We start from the raw sequence: 25,900 nt of genomic DNA on the forward strand, positions 1-25,900 counted from the left end.
GTTATGACTTATGAATGTCTACTGTACATAAAATGCAAAAGAAAATGTGATTCACAGACTAGACCACCTTCTTCCATTGCTCCATGGTCCAGTTATGGCTCTCACATGTCCATTGTAGTTACTTTCGGTGGTTGACAGGTTTCAGCATGGGCACTCTGACTGATGTGTGACTATACAGCCCCATACACAGCAAGCTGCAATGCACTGTGTGTTCTGACACCTTTCTATCATAGCCAGCATTAACTTTATCAGCAATTTGTGCTACAGGAGCTCTTCTGTGGGATTGGACCAGACAGGCTACTAGCCTTCACTCCCCATGCACATCAATGAGCATTGGGCGCCATGACCCTGTCGCTAGTTCCCTGGTTATCCTTCCTTGGACCACTGTTGGTAGGTACTAACCACTGCATACCAGGAATATCCCGCAAGCCCTGCTGCTTTGGAGATGCTCTGACCCAGTTCTCTATCCATCACAATTTAGTCCACGTCAATGTTGCTCAGATCCTTATACTTGCCCATTTTTCCTGCTTCCAACACATCAACTTCAAGAACTGTCTGTTCATTTTCTGCCTAATATAGGTCACCCCTTGACCAGGGCCGGATTTACCACTAGGCAACCTAGGCAATTGCCTAGGGCCCAGCGGTCCTCAGAGGGCCCTCCCAGGGCAGGCGGTGAGACCAACCTTTAAAAATGGGCCGCTACTTATGGGCTAGTGCTATGTGCTTGCCCCCCGGGCTAAAGTCTGCCAGCCAGCCCCTGAATAGGGGTATATGTTATGCTAAAAAACTATAGTGCTATGGATTTTTTCAGGGAGGGGGCCCCAAACCAGTATCTTGCCTAGGGCCCCATGAGGTCTAAATCCGGCTCTGCCCTTGACAGCTGCCACTGTGACGAGATAATCTTTGTTATAGATTCACTTGTCAGTTAATGTTGTCTGGTTAATGTTGTGGCTGATCAGTGAATATATTTTATACGTCTTCTGACAGCTACTAAACCAACTGTTTGCATGCTATTATTGCACAAACTAAAAGGGGGGATAAAAGAGGAAATATTGTCATTTAGGAGTTGTATCCATGGTTCTAGGTACTATCTATACACTTTGAAAAATGTAATCTTTCTGCATGTCCCATAGTTGTTACTGTCAATAATCTAATTAATACATGCATGTTACTATCTTGCCGTTTAACTTCTTTTTGTTTAAGGTGGTTGAGGTGGATAGTGAGTGGAAGACTAAGGGAGCTGTCACTGCTCACTCTTAATAGAACAGATGGCATTGCCACCCACTCGCTCTGCCTGTCACAGCTTTGTATGCATGTTTTGCAGCACCGCCAAGGTGCATGATACAGAAAATGGGCACATTTAACCCTTGCACAGCTGCAGAGATCTCAGAAGAAAAATGAATGACCTGTCTGCCACCTGTACCTTTTCATTACAATCCTCAGATGACATGTGTAGCATTTATAAATATCGTTTACCAATCTATTTTGCTTTGTTAGTTAAAAAATTGTTTCTACATTTGACAAATATGCATGTAACATGATGGTACACTAGCTGTACTGCATTGTACTATGCATGCACATATTGGGCCTGAATCAAACATTAAAGCACCTCTGCTGTGCTCAAAAGATTCACTCCATTCTCTGAGTGATTAGCTATTTAATGCAATCCTGCATACTGGGGACTAAATCTATTAATACAATTGTATAAGGTGCATGAATTAAAAGCCCATTTTCTCTAGCCCATACCTAAGGTAAAATCACGATGGCCTCTGGCCTTTATTAGGGTATGTACATGGTATGCATTTTAAACATGCATTTTTCCCCCCTCATGCGCATGGTAAAGCATGGTAAAGGAAAGAGTCATTGCAACTGTGCTTCAAATAAGCTCAAAAAATCCCACCATCTAGAGGTATCCTTAGAGTGTCCTAATAAACAAAAAAAAGCATCAGAAGCTGACACAGTACAATTTCAGTACTAAACTGGCTGGATTTCAGCATCTTGTGTTCAATGCTTGATCAGGGTCAGAGAACCTTTTTTATCTTTACTATCATTCTCCATCTACCAGATGTAAAAAAAAAAACTTATATATTTTGTAATTTTCTCAGCGACACAGGTTATTTCACTTGTACAGTCCTTTCTTATGATGTCCTTGTTGGAGGAAGTTACCTGTCTACTGGTATGATTATTTTAGTGAGGATGGGCTGCATGTTTTGGGGCAATGCCATGTTGTGAGGAGGGAATGGAAGCTACAGACAGAGAGTTAGATAGAGGGACGATTGTGATGCCCCAAGGGCTTGACAGGGACTTTGGACCTCTCTGTTGACTGCTCCATTTATTTAGGCTTCAGTATGTGGGTGTTTTGATTCCTTTGGACTTACTTGAGTGAAACTTTTGCAACTTTAGCAATATGTAACAGCATGGCAGAAAATCTTTGTGCATCTCCCTTCGACAATGACTAAATATATTTCCAATTTATTTCATCTTTTGTAGCTACTCCACCCCTCAAAAAAGTTTTTATATGTTATATTATCTTGCCTTGAATGTCAGAACAGCTCTGGTTTAACACACAATTATTAAGAGGTTTTCCAATGCACAAATGCTATACTTCTGCGAAAGCCAGTCCTATATCCAAAAACATTATTGATCAATCTGGTTAGCATATTTTACCATTATTTATATATGACCCTTAAAAATAATCAACTAAAATATTAAATCAGTGCATATTTTAGATTTTATAGAAATCTTTGCTGCGAGTAATGGTATTTCACTCTGACATGCTATGTTCTTTGATCTACTTTATCTACACTATTCAAATTTATTTTATACTATGTTTTGTTCTCTTTGATCAAATTTATGTATATCAGTCCATGTTACTTTACACTGGCTCCCCATTCCCTCCAGAATCCAACTACAAACTCCTCATCCCCCACCTGCAAAGCCTTAAACAACACATCCTACTCACACGGTTTAGACCCTTTCGTCATAGACTCTCCCTCTTGACCTCTTGACCTGCTTCTGCATGTGCCTTACCTCTTCTCCCACAACCACCTCTCTTCTTACTGGTCAAGATAGCTGAGAAAGAGGACTGGGACCAGCAGATAGGTAATAGTGCTGCAGTATCTGATCACACTGTGCTGTATACAGAGCTGGATTTAAATAATTGTAGCCATGAAGCACACAACCTTTGACACCCAAAGATTCTTATCCACACCTCTTCTACACTGAATATGTTGTAGTCTTGATGGTCCTGATACACAACAGAATATATTGACACTGTCATTTATCACCTCAGATAAATTATGTTCCTAAGGTATACTCTCCCTCCTTGTTAATTATACCTTTATGCACCCCAGTAAAAAACACATGATTTTTCTCACTCTTTTACTGCATGAAATAAGCTACCTTTCAGCCACTGTCACCCCTAGTCTCAGACATTAGGACATCACAGAAATGGTTTTATAGATGCTTTAACTGTAATGATTTCAGCTGCCTAGTTTTGGGCAACCAGTTTGCACATCCATATGCTGACAAGAAATATACAATTGCAATACAGATGTTTGTGTCTATCTTTTAACATACCTGTGTTCTAATATATGTAAGACCAAAATGATATATAGCAGACATTTTCAAAACCATAGAAGCACAATTAAAATTGACAAATATCCAGTAGCAGTTGATTTTGCAGAAAAACACCATCAGGTCTTCAAATTGAAGAGTACATTACTTGATCATATTCCCTTGAATCCAAGTGGGAACTATAAACGCAATCAATTCATCAATTATTAAGACTTAAATTCTTTCTTGACTGCGGAATCATTTAAATTTGTATAATTTTAACATAATGTTTGTATTTTTCCAGTAAGTTTTATCTTGCACTATGCAATTTTACTTTGTATTGATACTTGTATATATTTATTAGCAGGATTATTAGATGTTTCTACTAGTGCAAAAAATAGTAATGTACTAATACATTATGTCACAGCAAGAGCCTTTGGGTTCAAAGGCTTTGAGAATGTTCTTCAGTTGACTTGTCTCACATTACAATCACAATTTAAATTAATCATAGTTAGTGTACCCCCTGACCAACATTGTTGTGTGACAGGATCATTTAGCTTATGAGTCACTTTTACCTTTGCAGTCTGGCTGGGCCAAAATGCAAAATGTAGACTTAACCTCATGTGTCAATCTCCCATTGTCCCATAGATTGTAAGCTTGCGAGCAGGGCCTTCTCACCTCTTTGTCTGTTTTACCCAGTTTGTTTATTAGTTTATTATGTTTGTCCCCAATTGTAAAGCGCTACGGAATATGTTGGCGCTATATAAATAAATGATGATGATGATGATAGTTAGTGTTCACCAAATGTTTATAATAACCAAGCTAACCTGGCATATGAATTTGTTAAGAACACAAAGACAGAATATTATTAAATTAAGTTTAATAGGACAAAGATAGTCACAATGCTTAAGGTATATATAAAACAAGATCATAAACTGACATAGAGAAATACAAATTGCAAACAAGTTTATAAAATTAAAAGGAATACAAGCAGAAACCGAAAACATATGTATGTTTCACAGAATCGCGAGGGGTCCAGATCTAAAGGAACTGACCACTTCTAACATTAATGCCATCATTTTAAACCACTTTTTTCCCCTCGACCCCCCTTCTTGGTGAGGTCACTGGGAGAATTTTGTGTATGCTAATTTGGTTTATAAACCCATTCATGGCCATCTATTCAAACTATTTTTTCAAGCATTGTTATATATTAATTATAGTTTCACTACAACATTTTACAAATATAATCAGTCTAATAAATTGCACTTATGCACAGATACATAAATATGAAATATAAATATATATATAAAAGGCGCTGCGGACATTTTGTGGCGCCCTATAAATAAAATGTAATAATAAAAATAAGGAGATATGTTATTAACTATGATCTCTATCAGATAGGTATTTATATTCAGCTATGATGTAGCTCGTTGCATTGAACATGAAGATATTCAACATTCATCTCAAACATGACATATAAACATGGCCGGATTAAGGGAATGGAGGCCCCTGGGCTAAGGGGGCCTCCATTCCCCCGTGAGGGCCCCCCCGTGATCGGAGCTGCCCGCGCCCCCCCCGGGCACTTACCTCCTTCTCCGGCGCGCTGTGCTCTCTTTACTGAGGAGATCTCGTGAGAGGGAGACTCACGAGATCTGCTCAGTAAGGAGACTACAGCGCGCCGGAGAAGGACTGCAGGGAAAGTACTCAGCAGCACTGATCGCGCCGGTGGCGCCCCCGCCCTCGACCGATCAATACTGCTGCTGAGCACTTTCAAGGGCCCCCTGGATGCCATAGGCCCCTGGGCTGTAGCCCAGTTAGCCCTATGGTTAATCCGGCCCTGGATATAAAAGGTACTGATTTTATGTTTATATTTCCTATATGAATCATAAAGCCTTAGATTTAGCCATACTAAACAAACATACTCCCGTCATCTACGATGTTGATGTTTACTGTAAGGGGTTACACTGGATTTCAGCACTCACTCTTACACAAGTTACAGATTTTGCTGAATTACCTCCAGTGCAGTTCTTTCACCTCCACACCCAATTATTATGTGCCAACACCTAATGTACCCACTGGCACACACTAGGCTCCTTGTTGGTCTGAAGGGTTGACAATTCACACACCAGCAAACAAAGAATTAATACATCAAAAATCTGCTACAGAAATGTGCACACTGGCACACACTAAGCTACTTGTTAGCCAAAAGGGTTAACAATTCACACTCCAGCATTCACAGGGTTAACATAGACAAGCGGTATTTCTCTTCATAAAAAGGTTTATGGATTTGTTAGAATATCAGTGACAAAACAAAACGTATTCAATTTTAGGTTTAATATAACAAGATACAGGGCATTTAGATGTAATAATATTAATATCATGCATGACAGAAACAAAATAAATGCAGTACTCTCATAAAACAAAAGGGATATACAACTTACATATCATAAAATCTATATGTCAGGGACTGGCAGAATTAGGGCAAATTCTCGAATAAATTGATCCCAAAAAAGACTGACAGTTTACCATGTCAGACACAGGATATATACACACATTTCACTGGGAGGACTCTCAGAGGGGTTATGTATATGCCAATGGTGGGAGGAAATTGTTCAAAAATAGTCCAAAATATTTTATCTTTCATTACTCTCCTTGGGAATATCACAGAGCATAACACATCCTCTAAATAAACTGGTCGTAACCTCCTGTACATTTGCATATGAAACATAATATTATTATGACATCATCAAGTTTCGTTCAAGAAGATATGCAATTATTGTAGGTTCTCGATAAATAAGTTATTTGTGATTCTCACAGCTTATGATTTTTTTGTCCCTGACCTTAAATTGGCAACAAAATATCCCAAATCATTAATTTATGAGTAAATTGTGCTGAGGTTTTATATTTTCATATAGATATATAGACTGGCTACTTAAAGTACCCAACACTTGTCTATGCCCACAGCTTTTGTGAGTATCAGAAGTAACACACTATACATTCTTAAGATAATCCCTTACATAAGATAATATTTTATTTTATCTCTATCCCCATAGTTATGTCATGGATTACACGTCTTTGTTCGTTTGTGAATTTATAATCCACATAGGCATTGGACATATCCTGCAGTGTCTTGTGTAGTACAGCAGAGCAGACCTATACCCAGATTCATCGGTGCACATATCATCATCATCATCATTTATTTATATAGCGCCACTAATTCCGCAGCGCTGTACAGAAAACTCATTCACACCAGTCCCTGCCCCATTGGGGCGTACTGTCTAAAATCCCTAACATACACACACAGAGACACACACACAGACGCACAATAGGGTCAATTTGTTAGCAGCCAATTAACCTACCAGTATGTTTTTGGAGTGTGGGAGGAAACCGGAGCACCCGGAGGAAACCCACGCAAACACTGGGAGAACATACAAACTCCTCACAGATTAGGCCATGGTCAGGAATTGAACTCATGACCCCAGTGCTGCAAGGCAGAAGTGCTAACCACTAAGCCATCGTGCTGCCCTGATATCTGAAGATACATTCCTTGTTGTATTTGGGAGTACGCAGAGCCGATTTACCTGTGTTTTTAAACAAGCGCACATTGCACTCTGTGTGCCTTGATAAATCAGGCTCGATGTGTGAATATAATTCCATGGGGCTTGTCTTATGTATGGTGGTCTTTACACTTTATTATATGTGTTTTATGAAAAAGGGAACCTCTAAGCCCCTGGAAAACTGACTTCAATAATGATGGTTTTTAATTTGGAAAAGCAGCTACAATTTCAAACTAGTTTTTTTTATAACAGCCCCAGATAATATAAGAACCAAAACAAGGTAAATAAATACATATTGACAAATAACAGCTTAGAACATGGAGACTTTGTTTAGTACATAGTTGACAACGGTCCCTAATTTCAAGGGGCCATCCCAGTTTTTTAATTTTTGTTAATGTTTTGTAAGACTGACCACATACAAGCTGCCACTTCTTCTGGTGTTCTGCTCTGTAGGCAATTTTATGCATCTGTTCTAAGTCTGTATGTATATCATGGTGAGTGTAAGGTGCCCTGTGTGTGAATGTTGCTGTTGCTGTGCATAGACTCACCTACTGAGCATCCACGTTAGCTGACATACAATGGAGGGACCAAGGGCCACACACTGCATTTTGCCTCCACAACACAGGTTTGACTTTGACATTGCTGCTCTGTAACGTGTTTTATTTAAATACCTTACTGTGTCCTTTCGTTATTAGTAAGTGCTTGCATGATCAGTAAGACATATTTTTCTTTGTTTTTGTTATTTTAGCTGGCAGAAAAGCAGCAATATTTATTGGTTATCATTATTTAATTTATTTTGTAAAGTGGATCATTCTTTTTATTAAATAACCAATCAGTCTAGCTGCAGCTCAACACTGCTTGTAAATCAGGTCTGAGTAAGATGGATTGCTGGGTCCTGTCTGTGGGCCTCTTGTGATATAACATTATGCGGGCAGCGCTGGCACCATCTGAGCCAATCGGGAAAGCCAGGGAAATGCTGGCAGCATGACATAGTGCCAAACACAGGCTGACTCCTCATGCTGCAGGAACACAAGACAAGCCCTGTCTAACTGTTCATCTGGTATATTCATGGTAAAATGGGCACAGATCTTATTCCTGCACCTGAAGATTAATTAACTGAGGTAAAGGTAATAATCCTTTAGGCCAATATTAGTTGTAGCTCAATAATATTAGTTATTTCCATAGACTACTATCTCTTGGCACATCAGGTCCTAGAATTAAGTTGTCATTGCATAGAAGATATGGTGTCACTTTTGTACTCACAATACTTCTTGTGCATTCCTAAAACCACAGAGCCATGCAGAAGCGCCTGTTGTCAGGATGTCTGGCCATTCTAGCAGTTGTGCTGTTCTTGGGATTGTATTTTGGACTGCGTTCTCGAACTCCGGTAATCTCACATATCTACGGAAGAGCAGCTGTAGCCACTGATGCAGGAAAATGTTCTGAGATTGGCAGGTGGGTCCATGAGATTTGCAGCATTAATTTAACAGTTTGAAAATACCCATATTTGTTTGGACAGGTGATAATTATACATGGGGTAATGCAAATTATATAATTATTAGACTGCATTTATACTGTAATTATGTAGACTATTAGAGAAGTTTTGTGATCATATAAAGGAGTCCACACACGTATTTACAGGTGTGAAGAGTTGGGGGTGTAGGTATTTAGCCTGCTGGACACCCCTTCTTGTCTAAATTATGTTTTACATTGCTGCAAACGTGTGTTGCTAACCATATATGTATGTACTTTATGTCCATTGTACCATTCTTAAATGTTGCCAGGTGAGGTTGCACACACTGCACATATTACGTAAACTTGTCTCTTGTTTGTATACTGTTAGTGGTATAGTATGCCTCCGGGCCATAGCATCTGTACGCCAGCAGCAGGAGTCCCACTGAATCGCATCCTGTGTTAGCCACACACCATCAGGAACCTGCAAATGAGCAGAGGACTGGAGGAGGTGCAGGGAGGTCATGCGGCATATCCTGAGGAGGGAACGCACTACACTCTTGCCTCTGAAGGCTAAGGGGCCGCAGGTTGCGGCCGTCCACCTCTTTCATATTGACCTAGGTCAGTGTTTCTCAAATCAAGTCCTCAGGACCCACTAACAGTGCAGGATTGCCAGGCGACCAGTGAAATAATTATACCACCTGCTACACTGTGTCAGTCAGTAATGAATACACCTGTGCTCCAGCAAGGAGATATGGAAAACATGTACTGCTGGGGGGTCCTGAGGACTGGAGTTGAGAAACACTGATCTAGGTGATTAATTTAACCCACCTTGAAGAACTGGGAAGTTCAGGGGGAAGAAAGTATCCACCACACCAGGCAATCACTCACCCTGTATGTTATATATAATATATAATTGAATTGTAAATTTCAAACAATTACTTGGGGTGTGCTCCCCTACCATGTATAGCTCATAGAAATTAAAAGAAAAAGAAAGAAAGCATGGAATGTAAATAGAGGCACTCTTGGAGTGATAGAGTAAAATTTAAAAATAAATACTTTATTGGATATATATTAAAATGATTCCTAAATGGCCAATGAGCCACCAGTAGCAAAATAGTTAAAAACTAAAATGAACAGTGACAAAAGTGCAAAATGTGTGATTAAAATTGGCAGCTGCTGCTGCCCCGCCTCGCTATGTTCCGTATATTGTAGTAGTGAATCAATAATCATAATAGTAAATTGTTATAGGATCTTAAATTGTTAATCTCTTAATAAAGATGATATAATCTCTTTTAGTGTCCTGATTGATATAATATAACTAAATCTATTTAAAATTAGACAGATAAATAAATATTATATCTGAGAATTAACTAGGTGCAAGAGAGAAAAGCCATTTAAGAATACGTTGCACCAGGTTCAGACAGCTCTATATAGGTAACAGCCTTTGTATGGAGATTGAACTGAATATAAGGCTTATCCCCTTCCTAGTGGAATGCTGTTATACTATCACTCCTGAATCAATGCTATTTTAAGAGTAGCCTACTTATAATAAGGATAGAGACGAGAACACTACTCTAAGCGGTTCACGTCCTGGATATACTAGGGGTAGTGCCGCTGAACAATGCTATATAGGACTAGAAGAGAAAATATCTATTGTAATAAAGCATAGCGAGGCGAACGCCGATGCGCGTTTCACATACTCGCTTTAACAAGGCTAACAGAAGAGAAATAATGGCAGTGCTTTTAAAGGGAAGAGACAACCCCTATGATTGCATCACAATTGTTCAGACAATCAAATATCTTGAATATCAGAGAATACCACTGAGGATTGACAACTGTTTGGACCTATCCTGTTGCTGAGAGTGAAAGTCCCACCTAGCCAAAAGTAACAGGTTGATATTACATATATTCATTACTTGGATCTACAGGTAAATCAAATATCCCTGATGAATTGGTCCAGGTAAATAAACAGACCCCCCATTGTGATAAATACTTCAGGCAATAGAAAAAAAAAATAAAAAAAAAATAAAGATAAATGTAAAAAATCTTATACACAAATTTGAATGCAAAAAAAATAAAAAAACAAAAGAATTAATAAAAAGAGAAAAATCTAACCATAATAGTGCTAACATATGGGTAATAATAATTAAAAAAGTGTCTCTATCACTCCAAGAGTGCCTCTACTTCCATGCTTTCTTTCTTTTCCTTTTGTTAAGTTCAGGGGGAACTCATAGGGCCGACCTATGCACAGACCAGTGGGCTGAAAGGGTGAACAGGGCTATCAACAGGACATAGAAGTCCAAGAAGACTTCTAGGGGTAAATGTATCAAGATGAGAGTTTTCTGGCGGGTTTGAAAAGTGGAGATGTTGCCTATAGCAACCAATCAGATTGTAGAATGTACTAAATAAATGATAGCTAGAATCTGATTGGTTTTTCAAACTCGCTGGAAAACTCTCAGCTTGATACGTTTACCCCCTAATGTCAGTATTATGATATAATATATAGCAGAGGGTATGTTATAAGTATTTCTCCTGCAGTGATGACATCTGACCTATTTTTATAGAGAATAATATATACTGTACTGTAGATTTTCTGTGTATATTTGAAGTCACCAATGTATTAAATGGTCATACAAATGTATGAGATTGCAGACTTGTCTTGTATTATTACAAATAAATGCACAATTTATAGATAATCTTACAACCTAATGACTGCAAATTTAACAGTGACTGCAATATAGATGAAGTCATCCCAGAAAGCTGGGATAGTGGTTAATCTTCAAAGAGGTCTCAGAACTGAATAATGATATTTAAATTCCACTGGAAAGCAAAAGAACAGTGAGGGCTAAGTGTGTGAGCATGAAGGTCATATAATGATAAGAAGAAGAAAGGAATGCCAGACTGATCATCTGTAATATGACCAGCTGGTGAAAAATGTGTGTGGGGGCCAGGATTTACTTTTTCCAACTTTTAAGATAGTTCTGTAACTCACGGCTCACCTAACATCTATAGTGCTAGATAAAAAAATTCAATTGTTTGTCCCGAGTCTCTAATCCATGAACCAGCGAAATTATTTATTTTCTGAGCTTTTCCCATTCATTTCATTTAGGTAGAATTCCCCAGCAGTATTTTTTAACACATCAATAGAGATCTGGAAGACTTGCTTTGAGTAGTTAATCCATATTCTTTTCAAGTGTCTGAACCCAGTGAAAATTTCTAGTGATTTCCAAGATACATTTACTAAATCAAACTTTCATAGATTCCCCTGTGCTATACTTGGTAATTTTGTGATGCGTGGAAAAAAAATATTTTAATCTTTTTTTATTCTTATTTTTTTAAGTTCAGAGAACTGGTGATTTTATAAGTCGATTTGCCTGAAATAGACTTGGTGATTAGGAAATTGACTTGTAGATCACTGAAAAATAATGATTTTCATCGCTATTTCTACAATTTGAACCTTAGTAGGTGACCATCCTTAATTTTATACCTTGTTGCAACGGGCAGCGCTGGGGTCATGAGTTTAATTCCCGAACAGGGTCTTATCTGTGTGGAGTTTAAATGTTCTCCCCATGTTTTTGTGTGGGTGTCTTCCTGATACTCCGGTTTCCACACTCCAAATGTGCCTTCACCCTCATTGGAGGCACTAGTTCTGTGCTGACCAGCCTGTGACTAGTTTTAACTAATTCCGCAGCGCTGTACAGAGAACTCATTCACATCAGTCCCTGCCCCATTGGAGCTTACAGTCTAAATTCTATAACATACACACAGACAGAGAGAGGGAGAGAGAGACTAAGGTCAATTTGATAGCAGCCAATTAACCTACTAGTATGTCTTTGGATTGTGGGAGGAAACTGGGGTACTTGGAGGAAACCCACGCAAACACGGAGAGAAAATACAAACTCCACACAGATAAGGCCATGGTCGGGAATTAAACTCATGACCCCAGTGCTGTGAGGCAGAAGTGCTAACCACTTAGCCACCGTGCTCTGGTGCAGAATGCACATTCTTTTGTAGAGGAGGAATGGCCATGCATGACAAGGAATGGGCCCTCTCCATCCCTTCTGGGGCATTGGTGGATCTAAAATGTCAGTGTATTATCCATAAGGTGCTTGAAAGCTGTATAAATCTGATATGGTAGATGATCAACACTTGCATACAAGATGGTACATTTCAAAAGGCTGCAGCTCAGAATTATTATTTTTTATAATAATTCTCTAATAAGTTATTCATTGCTTTCACCTTGGACCTGATTCATCAAGGCACTCATACTGAGCACAACATGCATTCGGAATGAACTCACGTAAATCAGCTCTGCGCACTCCTGAATTCAACAATAGACGGGTCTCTAGATATGTGTGCTGGTGATTTTGGGTGTAGGTCTGCTGTTCTGTACTACACAAGACACTGAAGAATACGTCCAAAGCCTATGTGGACGTCCAGAAAAAATAACACTGGGGGAAAAAAAAAATTTTTTCCCCATGAATTACATTGATTAGAATGTTTTTAATGTCTTCTGAACATAAAATACATTTTTACAGTTTCTCTTGATTGCAAACACATGTTATAGCATGCATATGAGGCTTTCATCACTTAAAACTTAGACTAGCCCTGTAGCTGGAGCAAAAGATACAGCAAAAAAAAACCTAACTTTGCCATAACTAGAGCTGGATTCGGACATGACTGCGTGCGCTTGAGTTTGGCACGCCCATACTGTAAATTGGCTACAGCAAGAGGCCCCTTCCCCGCCCTGTTCACTCGCTGAAATTGTGGGCTGTAGTAACTGTCCTTTGCACTCGGATTTACTGCGTTTACTGGCGTATGCTTCAGTTCTGGGCGTGAGCAGAGTGATTTTGCGTATGATATGCTCCAATTCGGCAGATACATGCCTTGATGAACCAGGCCCCTTGTGTCTGTTCTGGGTCTATCTTTTATCTGTAACAGGATTCCTCAGTCTTATGCTGTGTTATGTACATGTTCCAGTGTTATGTGTCTGAGATATGATGTCATAGTGGTGTTTGCCGATTCAGCTATACTATAACAGTACTTTCCATCATAAGCAATAATTAAGTCACATATGTAACGGAAGATGTGTTGTAATATCAATAACAAAAATGTCTTTAATAATTCATTCCATGTCTGTTTTCCTGAAGGATCACTTGCCCTAATTGTTTTGTCTTGTAGCTAGTGCTACCCTTTTATGGGAGAGGTATCACTTTATACTTGTTATTTTACTAACTCATGAAAAGTAGAGCATATATGTATACTGTAGGTATCCTCTGCGTTACATAGTCACATTTATATGCCTGCTAAATAAATGCATGTCCTATATATCTGTCATTTACAGGGATATTCTTAAAGAAGGTGGTTCAGCAGTAGATGCTGCTGTCGCTTCTCTGATCTGTGTTGGTCTTCTGAATGCTCACAGCATGGGCATTGGAGGAGGTGTGATCCTAACTATATATAACGCTACAACAGGTGAGAAATGGGATAAAAGCATTTAACTTTGGGTGGAATTCATAAAGAAATAATTCCCAGTTATACAGACCAATGTTCCATGGCTGCTCTCATCTCTGCTAATTAATGTTTGCTTGTTTCAAACAGGCAGAAACGTTGTTGATTCTCCTCCGCATATACTAGAACTGTGCTCAATTGAGTAAACCAAAACTACCACCACTGTATGTATAATTATATCAGCATTGCTGGGATTAATTATTCTAGAATGACCCCCATTAATTATACCAGCCTTGTTCTCTCAGCGATACCTACAAGAGTCTGACCTCACTAATCTATACTGTTAGTATACTCTGCTCTTTATAGTAGCAGGTAAGTAAACACTAGCACACGAATGGACAGGTTACTAACTCCTACAAAATCAGCACGCCTATCTCATGAAATACTCTATACAGTGTTACGGCTAGCGGCTATTGACATAAACTTCCAGAACAGGTGACAGAGGTCTTCGACTATAGCAGTCACCTTACCCGCAGAGCTTTTTGCGCTCACATGTTCTTGGATATCCCCAGGTCTTAACTCTTAGCGTGGTGGAAGCTTATATACAATACCGCAGCAGGTAGGTAGGAGGCGGTAGCCAAGAAAGGAGCGGATGGCCAGGAGCAGTCCGGGGTCCGAGGCAGGCAGAGTAATCAGAGACAGCGAGCAAGAATATCCAATCAGAGTACAAGCTGGGTCCAGAAACCAGCCAGGGGTCACAACATGAATCAATCAGTAAATGGAGAGAGAATCTACAGGATAAGATCAGCAACTGAGTGTCAGGTGCCGTCTCCGCGCTCTCCACAGGCGCCGGAGATGGGCACCTTCTCTCCGCAATCCTCGTCCTGTTGCCTAGCAGCAGAACTCTATCTCTACTCACCTGTCTGCAGCCAGCATACTTAAGCAGCCTCTGACACCTGTCTAGTGCCAGAGTATTGGTTCTACCCTGCTCCAGCATTTAGTTTGTATTTCTGTTCCTGAACTCCTGTGTATAGACTCCTTGGCTTGTTTGACCTCTCTTCCGAATTTCCCTTGTACTTCGCTGCCCGCACTGGTATTGACCTTTGGACCGTCCCTAACTACTCTTGCCTACTCTCCGTGGTACCTCGCTTCCTTGTTTTTGATTTGGCCTATCTGACTACCCTATTCGCTGCACTGGTGACTTCCTGGGAGAACCGCACATCGCACGCAGCCAAGCCCAAACCTCCTTGCGGGGGTCCCTGGTGAACACCGGTGGTGTGTTAGACTCCGCGACTCTCAGGTTAGTAGCGCTAATGCCAGTCGGTGATATTCTCTGTGTAAAAGTGTGACAGAATACTCTGGCCATGAGCGGACCGGACGAACCTTCGGCCCGCGACTTTTTACTTTACCTGGGTCAGAGAGTGGAACGACAAGAATCCAACCAGGCACAATTATTGCAATGCATTCAGGGAGTCATCTCCCGTCTGGACTCCTTACAAGCATCGCCACCTACTACTTCCTCGGCCGCCACATCCTCTGCTGCATCAGATCCTACCGTCCCTGCAAGGGGTGCTACCGTCAGAGGCCTCCGTCTTCCTTCTCCCGAGAAATACGATGGCGATCCGCTGAAATGCCGTGGCTTCCTCAACCAGTGCTCTATTCAATTTGAATTGGCTCCGGAGAATTTCTCGTCAGAAAGAGCTAAAGTGGCCTATTTGATTTCGCTCCTCTCAGAGCAAGCATTGGCCTGGGCTTCCCCTCTCTGGGAATGGGATGACCCTATACTGCAAAATTCTGTGGTCTTCATTGTAAGATTCCGCAAGGTATTTGATGAACCGGGAAGAATCTCTTCGGCCGCCTCCGGTCTCCTAGGATTACGCCAAGGCTCTCTTACAGCTGGACAATATGCTGTGCAATTTTGGACCCTTGCAGCCGAACTCCGATGGAACGATGAAGCTCTCATCGCTACCTTCTGGCAAGGTCTTAATGAGCGTATCAAGGATGATTTAGCTTCTCGTGATCTTCCTTCCAATCTGGATGACCTCATATCCCTGTGTATTAAGATGGACATCCGCCACAGGGAACGTGCTCTCAAACGGGACTGCACTCGCCGGCCGTTTCCTCGTCTAGCACCCAACTTTATCCCTCCTACTCCACTTGCAGAAGAACCTATGCAGATCGGCCGTTCTCGTCCGTCCTCAGAGGAACGTGAGAGACATATGAAAATCCGCCTCTGTTTGTATTGCGGTGAACCAGGACATCTTCTCTCCGTTTGTCCCAAGAGGCCGGGAAATGCCACCTCCTAGGTGATAATAGGGAGGTCAACCTAGGACCCCAGTCCCTTTCTCCCTACCTTCGGAAAGAGTCAGAGTTTTTGATGCCAGTCACCTTGGTTTTCCCTAATGGCCCATTTACTACCTGGGCCTTTGTGGACTCGGGGTCCGCAGGGAACTTCATCTCTTCCAAACTTGTGACCGAACTCTGTCTGGATACTATCCCTTTGGCTCAACATTTGATGCTCACTGCTGTGGACGGAAATAAAGTCTCCAATGGCTCAATCTCTCTCTCTACTTCCCCCCTCCGGATGGAGATAGGAGCACTTCACTCCGAGAGTATAAGTTTCCTTGTGCTACCCCAATCGGTTAACCCTATCATCCTGGGGCGACCATGGCTAAAGCTCCATTCTCCACAATTCGACTGGCAACGAGCTCAAGTTATCCGCTGGGGTTCATCCTGCAATAAAAGATGTCTGAGATCCGTTTTCCCATCAAAACCCAAGCTGACCTGTCTCTGTACTTCTTCCCTGGTGGGCCTTCCTGAAGTCTACTCTGAGTTCGCTGATGTGTTCTCTAAAACCGCTTCCAAAATCCTTCCTCCTCATCGGCCATGGGATTGCCCCATTGACCTCATCCCTGGAAAGAACATTCCTAGAGGCAGGGTATATCCGCTGTCTTTGCCTGAGACACAGGCTATGTCGGAGTATGTTACTGAGAACCTCAGGAGGGGATTCATTAGGAAATCCTATTCTCCAGCAGGGGCAGACTTCTTTATTGTAAAGAAGAAGGACGGCTCTCTCAGACCGTGTATTGATTACAGGAGACTAAATGCCATCACGATTAAAAATCGTTACCCCCTTCCTTTAATCTCTGAACTCTTTGACTGTATTCGAGGGCCACAAATCTTTACTAAGTTGGACCTCAGGGGAGCCTGCAACCTAATCAGAATTCGCAGAGGAGACGAGTGGAAAACCGCATTTAATACTAGAGACGGCCACTATGAATACCTGGTGATGCCGTTTGGGCTCAGTAACGCCCCAGCGGTGTTTCAGGACTTTGTGAACGAGATATTTAGGGATTTGCTCTACCAATCAGTGGTTATTTATTTGGATGATATCCTAATCTTTTCCCAAGACCTGTCTACTCATCTCATGCATGTCAAAGAGTTGTTTTCTCGTTTACGTGCTAATCTCCTATTCTGCAAGCTCGAGAAATGTCTCTTCAATTGCTCTCAAGTACCCTTCCTAGGATATATTGTATCAGGCTCCGGTTTTCAGATGGATCCAAGCAAATTGGAGGCTATTCATAATTGGCCTCAACCTTCCGGTCTCAAGGCTACCCAGTGTTTTATTGGCTTTACGAATTATTATCGCCAATTCACTAAGGGGTTCTCTACGTTAATCTCTCCTATTACTCCCCTCAATCGGAGGGGCGGCCAATCCAAGTCTTGGCCCCCAGAGGCTGTACGAGCATTTCTAGCCATTAAGGAGGCCTTCCTGTCTGCACCCGTCTTATCTCAACCCGATCAAAATAAACCGTTTTTCCTAGAGGTGGACGCATCCTCTGTTGGGATTGGAGCAGTACTGTCCCAAAAGAATTCTGTAGGCCTTCCTGTTCCTTGTGGTTTTCTCTCCAAAAGATTTTCGGCCAGTGAAGCCAACTACGGGATTGGGGACAAGGAACTTCTCGCCATCAAGACCGCCCTGGAGGAATGGCGCTATCTGTTGGAGGGGGCGCGCTTTCCCATCATAATGTATACAGATCATAAAAATCTTACCTATTTGCAGTCTGCACAATGTCTGAACCCTCGACAGGCCCGCTGGTCGCTATTTTTTAACAGATTCCAGCTGATACTATCTTTCCGGCCCAGTACCAAGAATTTGCGTGCTGACGCATTATCTCGATCTTTTGACTTCTCCGATGTCTCGTCATCTATTGTTGCCAAACCTATCCTCAATCCTTCCACAATTATAGCCTTGACCAATTCCTTTTTCAAGACTCCTCTTCTTGGTCGTTCTTTTGTACAGGAACATCTACGCATTAAACTCCTAAGATGGGCTCATAACGCCAAATTCGCTGGTCATGCTGGGGTTAAGAAGACAGTTGCTCTTCTATCTCGCCTTTATTAGTGGCCCTCATTGCCCTCGGATGTCCTGAAATTCATCCGCGCTTGTGAGGTCTGCACCTAACACAAGATCCCGAGGAGACCCCCTGCCGGTCTTCTCCATCCCCTGCCCATTCCGGACCTTCCATGGCTTAGTATCAGCATGGATTTCATTACAGACCTTCCTGCCAGTCATGGCTTTGACACCATCTGGGTGGTGGTGGACCGCATTTCTAAATTAGCCCACTTCATTCCCCTCAAGAGATTACCTTCTGCCTCCCAGCTGGCTCTCCTGTTCATCCGAGAGATTTTTCGCCTTCACGGCTGCCCGAGGGACATCATTTCTGATCGTGGAGTCTAATTCGTCTCCCAATTCTGGAGATCCTTTTGCAAACAGCTTGGGAGCAGCCTAAAATTCTCCTCCGGGTACCACCCCGCAAACCAATGGGCAGACTGAACGGACCAATCAGGACCTGGAGGCATTTCTGAGGTGCTACTGTTCGGATCAACAGTCGTCCTGGAGTGAACTTTTACCCTGGGCAGAGTTTATCCATAATAACCACCAACACGAGTCCACGGGTAACTCTCCCTTCTTTACCATCTACGGGAGACATCCTATTCTCCCCACCTTCTCTGATCTTTCGGATTCCTCGGTACTTGCTGCGCAGAATATGGTACACAATTTTTCTCAAATTTGGTCCCAAGTACATTCCAGATTACTACAAACTTCTGACCGCTACAAACACTTTTCAGATCGGCATAGAAGGAATCTCCCTGTACTTCGGGTAGGAGACAAAGTCTGGTTAGCTACCCGCAACCTTAGACTCAAGGTTCCCACTATGAAATTAGCTCCACGCTATATTGGACCCTTTTCCATCTCTCATGTGATCAACCTTGTCACCTACAGACTTCATTTACCAGATTCCCTGCGGATTCATAATACCTTCCATATATCTCTGCTTAAACCACTCATTCTCAACGAATTTTCCAGCAAAACCTCTCCACCTCCTCCTGTCAAGACTATTCGTGGTGAAGAATTTCTGGTAGAACGCATTCTGGAATCTCGTATCTCTAGAGGAAACTGCCAATTTCTCATCCATTGGAAGGGCTACGGCCCAGAGGAGAGATCTTGGGTCTATAAAGAGGATATTCATGCTCCGCGTCTGTTGGCAAGATTTCTGCGGGATTCCTGCACCACCTGTAAGAAAGAAGGGGAGGATACTGTCAGGTGTCGTCTCCGCGCTCTCCACAGGCGCCGGAGATGGGCACCTTCTCTCCGCAATCCACGTCCTGTTGCCTAGCAGCAGAACTCTATCTCTACTCACCCGTCTGCAGCCAGCATGTCTAAACCGCCTAAATCTCCCTAACCCAATCAGGAGGCACCTAAGAGTACTTAAAGCAGCCTCTGACACCTGTCTAGTGCCAGAGTATTGGTTCTACCCTGCTCCAGCATTTAGTTTGCATTCCTGTTCCTGAGCTCCTGTGTGTAGACTCCTTGGCTTGTTTGACCTCTCGTCCGGATTTCCCTTGTACTTCGCTGCCCGCACTGGTATTGACCTTTGGACCGTCCCTAACTACTCTTGCCTACTCTCCGTGGTACCTCGCTTCCTTGGTTTCGACTCGGCCTATCTGACTATCCTATTCGCTGCACTGGTGACTTCCTGGAGAACCGCGACCTGCACATCGCACGCAGCCAAGCCCAAATCTCCTTGCGGGGGTCCCTGGTGAACACCGGTGACGTGTTAGACTCCGCGCCTCTCAGGTTAGTAGCGCTAATAAGTCGGTGATATTCTCTGTGTAAAAGTGTGACAATGAGAGTCTCAACGCTATAACTGCCAGGGAGGCTAAGCCGTCTCTGCCTTAAATACTAGAATGGATCAATCAGGGTCCAGGGCACCAGGACTGCCACAGAAGGCTAATAATTAATTCTTATTGCGCACATGCCCAACTGTCCCTTAATGCTGGGATGCGAAGCTGATTCAGAGAGCGCCCCAGCCATGGCCCTGGTGATGGCCATGACGACTTGAAAGTGATGTCCCGGTCGTAATGAAATATACAACAAGCCGCTGCGGCTCGAGACACCGCCGTGCCTCGTAATAGTACTCCCCCCCCTTAAAGAGGGGTTAAGGAAACTCTATATTCTGGTTTCCTCGGGAATCGTTAAAACAACTCCTTGAGTAACTTATTTGCGTGCAGATGTTTCTGAGGTACCCAAGAACATTCTTCTGGGCCATAACCGTTCCAGTGTACCAAGAAGTGGACTTGTCTACTAAATATTTGCAGTTACATAAGTGGGTAGTAAGAGACAAAAAAACCCGGCTCCTACCGGTGACTTAGAGGGTCTGATAAACCCTTTTTGGAGGTTTTCCTCCTCATGCTCCTCCATGGCTTTAGTCTTGGGGATGGAAAGTGCATACAATCTGCCTTTGGGTAACTTAGAACCAGGAATGATGTTGATTGCACAATCATAGTCCCAATGAGGAGAAAGGGTATCCACCTTCTTATTGGAGAACACATCTTGAAAATACCTGTAAGGATATGGCAGCTGTTCCAGGCAATTCTGTATGACCCTTAGGGGTAAGGTCGAGGAGCAAGCTGCTCTCCAAAGTATGATCTCCCCCTTGCTCCAATCAATATGGGTATTATGGCTCTGGAGCCAGGGGTGCCCCAGAATCAAGGGAATAGAAGGGTATGAGATCAAGAGAGGGTTTATGAATGGAGGATACCCACCAATAGCTGCACAGGTGGGATTCTGCCCCCAATCAAAGGGTTACCATCCAAACTACAGACAGTGATGCTTGACTCCAATTTAACTATGGGAATTCACAGGGTCTGGGCGAATTTCACATCGAGGACGTTACCGGGTGCACCACTGTCTAAGAGGGCTGAAACAGAGGTGGTATGGGATCCAAAGGAGAGCTGAGCAGGAATCAACACAGAATTCTTGGAAGAGACTATTTGAAGACCTAGGCTTACCTCTTCCTCAATGCTTAGGTCTGGTCTTTTCCTGCCTTGCTAGGACAAGAGCAAAGCAGATGACCCTCGTTGCCGCAGTACAGGCAGAGACCCAAGGAGCGCCACCTAGATCTTTATTATGGGGAGAGGCGATAAGCTTATAACTACATGGGTTCAGAGGAATCCAGTGGTGCAGAGTAAGCAACTGGAGGGGAGCAGAAGGATGGAGGGGGAGGTAAATTTAAAATGTGATGACAGATTTATAGTTGGGGTAGGGTATGTCCAAGATCAACTTTAAATTTCAGTGTAAAAATAAAGTTATCAAGTATTTGTATGCTATATGAAAAAACAGCCAGTATTTATCTTATGCAGTGGCAGATCCAGGGGGGGGGGGCGATCGGGGCAATCGCCCCCCCTAGCAGGGACTTGCTGCCGATGGCTGCACAGTATGTGCAGGTCCGTTTGGCAGTGACAGTGTGCTGCCCGGCTGCTATGATTGTGTTTTAAACACAATCATAGCAGCCAGGCAGGACACTGTCACTGCCGAGCGGACCTGCACATACTGTGCAGCCGCCGGCAGCCTTTGATGTCAAAAAGGGGGTGGAGCCTAAATCGCCCCCCCTAAATTGCCCGGGGTATAGCAATTTTCTAGATCCGCCCCTGATCTTATGTGCAAGTTAATAAACTAATTTGCACCCCTTGCATTGAAACATGGTTTGTCCAGGATGAAATGTACTCCTTTTTTTGCCTTACTTTCCTTAATGAATCAAGTCCCGTCCATCTAAAAATTAGCCCTTTCAACCCTTTAATTTATTTTCAATAATCTTATGGCACAGAATAAAATCTAGTTTTGCACTACTCAAACTAGAGACACTTATGCGCCTTTTCAGTATTTAAAAAGGGGATTTTGCGCTGTGCATCAGCCATTTTGCGCTTCGTAAATGAGGCCCTCATTGATACCCAAATTGTTTGTTGACCCAGAAAATGTGAACAAAATATGATCCCAAACCTTAGATTTGATATATCTGATATTTCTCATTCAGGATACAAGGACTGATTACTTTAACTAGACAGAATACAAGATTTACTACAGCTATGGACTCTACTCTCTTGGCAGATGCTAAATATGATTAACTTCTTCCTCATACACCATTTAATGTCAGTTTTATGTTCCTTTTTTTGGGCATATTGAGCGATACACATCAATTATGTTTGCCCCATGATGTTTCCATTTCAAGATGTTGTCATCTCTTAAAATATATGGAAAATAAACATATGACTAACCTCTTCTGACAACATAGCTATTATATTTGAGGTATATAAAGTAAATAATGATTACAATAAACAGAATTATTTGGAGCTATTTAATACTAAATGTAAACATGGCAGATCAGAGTAATGGAAAATAGTTGTAATTTTTCAAAATTTTCATTTTTAAGTTTAAAAGACGTAAAATTACTGTTTGGGCCTATTGGTCCTCTAGGATTTCTCTCCAGATTTCTATCACAAAAGCCATCAAAACACAGTTGTTCTGATACAAAGCTTGGAGTCACATTAATGGAAATGTGACAGGCATTATAGATATTCAAAATATATACCAATTTGGGGGAACCCGGAATTCACGACAAGTTTAGACAATGCCATTTTCCTAACTTGGAAAAACAAAGCCATATCTGCCATAAAAGATGTATTTGACCCAGTGGGCAATAGTTATAGTGTTCTATAGCTTTGGGAGAAGTTTAACATTCCTACCTCTCATTTCTACATGTTCCTACAGTTACAAAACATTATATTTCCTCACTGCTTAAAATTGGTTTAATGCCTAAGGACACTGGTAAATTAGACTGATTGTATTTCTTTTTGAGGTTTACGACGTTTCAGATATGTTACATATATACAGCTCTCATCCATGCAGATGTGACTGTGGTTTGCGCTAAGACTCAGAGAGCTTACAAAACGTATGTCTCCAGTCTGACTTGTCCTGACCAGTTTTAAAATATTTTGGATCTTCAAGGAAGTCTCTCACCTCCGCTATACTCCAAGAGTCTGGCCATCTGCTGACTTCTTCCCTGTATTGACAGTCACTTTTACTGTTGCCAAACAACTGATTTTGCGACAATGGACATCCTCGTCCACACTTCTCCTCACTACGTAGAAAACGGAATATTAGGACAGGAAGGCCACACTTTCTGTTATATAAAAAGGGGTGGGAAGGTTCCATAAGAAACAGGGCCTTTATTTGGACTAGATGTAAAAGTACCAGTTAATGTTATGAAGCTGTTTGAATCATATGCCTCGCCACCTTGAATAGAGGTTCCATGTGGGGCTTCTCCCCATACAATGGGGAAAAGCCACTCTCTGTATCTTGTTCTACTCCTAGCCACCCCCTCCTTCCTTTACCCCTGTGGCGCACTCCAGCAGCTTCAACCTTGTTTATGATTTTTATTTGATGCCTATTTTTTTTTATCGTATTATTATTTTATTTTAAATTCAATTCGGCCCCGTTAGTCTAGGATTAACGTGGCATTAGTACTATCACCATTAGTACGGTAAATTTAAAACTGATTTTTACTTGTGGCCCTAAGAGGTGCGAACTAAAATCAGTGTTCAAGTTACCATACTAACAGTAATAGTGCGCATACTGCGTTATTCCTAGAATAACACGGCCAAATAGAATAGGCCCCTTAGAGTTTGTTTCAGTACATTTTTCATTTTATTTTCATTTTATTACATAGGCAGTGCACACATTTTGTGTGTCTTATGTGTTACCAGTTTATGCAAGATCTTTTTGCCTTACTATAATATACTATACTGTGTTTAGTTGGACATGGCACCACATCTACTTCTTTGTATGATTTTGTATGCATGCACCGTGTACATTGTCATGTCTTACATTTATTGTTTTCTTCAATAAAAATAAAAATGTTTAAAAAAAAAATTCAGAAACTTTAAAGGATATAAACTCAAAATGTATAAAGCCCACACCTGAAAAGCAAAATGATAGAGCTGGTCCAGCTTAACCTGTTTCCATAGCAGGTTTTTGTTAAAAAAAGTTGTGAAGCCAAACACTGGAGTCCTAGAATAAACATATTACACACTAATTTTTAGAAGCAATTGCACTATGTTTACTACATGTGTATTTACAATTAATTTAGAATGCACTTAACCTTTATATTATCATGAATTAAAATAACAACTGGAAACATTATATAACAAATCAACTTAAAAAGCAAGAACACATTTAAATATATTATAGGGTTTTTTGTTTGTTTTTTTAAGTCATCTATTATTTTAAAATAACTAATAAATAAATCTTCATTGTGCACAGTGCATACAATGCGTATTGAAAATAAATCTTCAGTGCGTATAGTTGTTCTGTGCTAGCTACTGACAATGCCGCGCTGGTCATCGCTATCATCTGACATTTAAACATGCCCTGTAGCAGGTGCAATAGATGTGGCAGAAAACATCTGAACTTATGGTAACCACAGGATGTGAATTAGATGCATCTGCATGAAGACGCCCTTACTGTATATGTTCTACGTTGGTCTCTCCCTTCCGTCCCCCATTCATAGGTGGTAAGTGTCAGATGCATGCAGAGTTTGATGCAATTGTGTAAGTTGGGATTCTGGGCATATGCAGTGTGAAATCACACAAGATACACTATGCCAATTGACCTATACCTGGGCATGAATCAGACCCTTAATGAAAAAAGTTTAAATTAAGGAAATATGTGGCTCTAATGTGTTAGTAGGCAGGAAATGAAGTTTATTGGTTTTTTTCCGCCAAGAAATTTCTATCCAATTTTTTTTATGGGGCAGATCCCGAAAGTGTCATATGGATGGGGGACATGTGCCTGTATGTGCACAAGTGGATGAATAGACGTATGTTTACCAAAATACATCTACTACATGTCCATATAATCTGCAGTTAGTAAGTGGTCCTTTGTCAGGTGACCTACATGCATACATATAGGTTTCTGTTCAGGCCAGACCATTTAATATTCCTGTAATTATTTTGATGTGTAGCCAGGAAGGTAAACTCCATCACAGTGAACTTGGATCAGTTGGTTAATTCTTAAGCTTTGCCCACAGGTAGCGACAGGAGCAGACTGAGCTGGGGAGCAGGAGAGCATCACCCCTCCCCCCTATCCCCGGGCCAGTCCCATAGTGGGCTACCTTGGGCTGGGTCACTGGGCCACCTGCATTTTTGCCATTTAAAATGTTTTTAATAGACTGCTGAGTCTTGGCCCTCAGGCAAAATTTTGACAGCACTCCCTGGGTAGTGATACTGTTGCTTGACGCTAGACCCTAGGGACAGGATCAATATACAATTTGTATATTTTGCTGCTCCTGTAATCTATCCTATATAGTCATGCTCCAGTACACAGACATGACTCCCTGACTAAACACTGATTCTTGTCTCATTTTCTTCCCCTCCACAGGAACAGCGGAGATAATTAATGCGCGTGAGATTGCCCCAATAAATGCCACTGAGGGAATGTTTGGAAACAGTACTGAGTTATCTCAAAAAGGTGAGGAAAGTAT

At 41.7% G+C, this 25,900-nt stretch overlaps 2 protein-coding genes across 2 annotated transcripts in view; one reads left to right on the forward strand and one right to left on the reverse strand.

Moving 5' to 3' along the window:
* LRRC75B (leucine rich repeat containing 75B) overlaps positions 1-8,538 on the reverse strand; it is a 54,317-nt gene extending 45,779 nt beyond the window's left edge. Inside the window, exon 1 of the mRNA XM_075215505.1 lies at positions 8,376-8,538. Coding sequence (XP_075071606.1) covers positions 8,376-8,391 — 16 coding nt within the window. The 5' untranslated portion in view covers positions 8,392-8,538. The remainder of the gene's footprint in view (positions 1-8,375) is intronic.
* GGT1 (gamma-glutamyltransferase 1) overlaps positions 1-25,900 on the forward strand; it is a 61,086-nt gene that overhangs the window by 12,612 nt on the left and 22,574 nt on the right. The window contains exons 2-4 of the mRNA XM_075215496.1: positions 8,406-8,567; positions 13,912-14,042; positions 25,798-25,887. Of these exons, the coding sequence (XP_075071597.1) occupies positions 8,410-8,567; positions 13,912-14,042; positions 25,798-25,887 (379 nt within the window). The 5' untranslated portion in view covers positions 8,406-8,409. The remainder of the gene's footprint in view (positions 1-8,405; positions 8,568-13,911; positions 14,043-25,797; positions 25,888-25,900) is intronic.

Source organism: Mixophyes fleayi, chromosome 1 (assembly GCF_038048845.1).
Source record: "Mixophyes fleayi isolate aMixFle1 chromosome 1, aMixFle1.hap1, whole genome shotgun sequence".
In the NCBI taxonomy this organism is placed as follows: Eukaryota; Metazoa; Chordata; class Amphibia; order Anura; family Limnodynastidae; genus Mixophyes; species Mixophyes fleayi.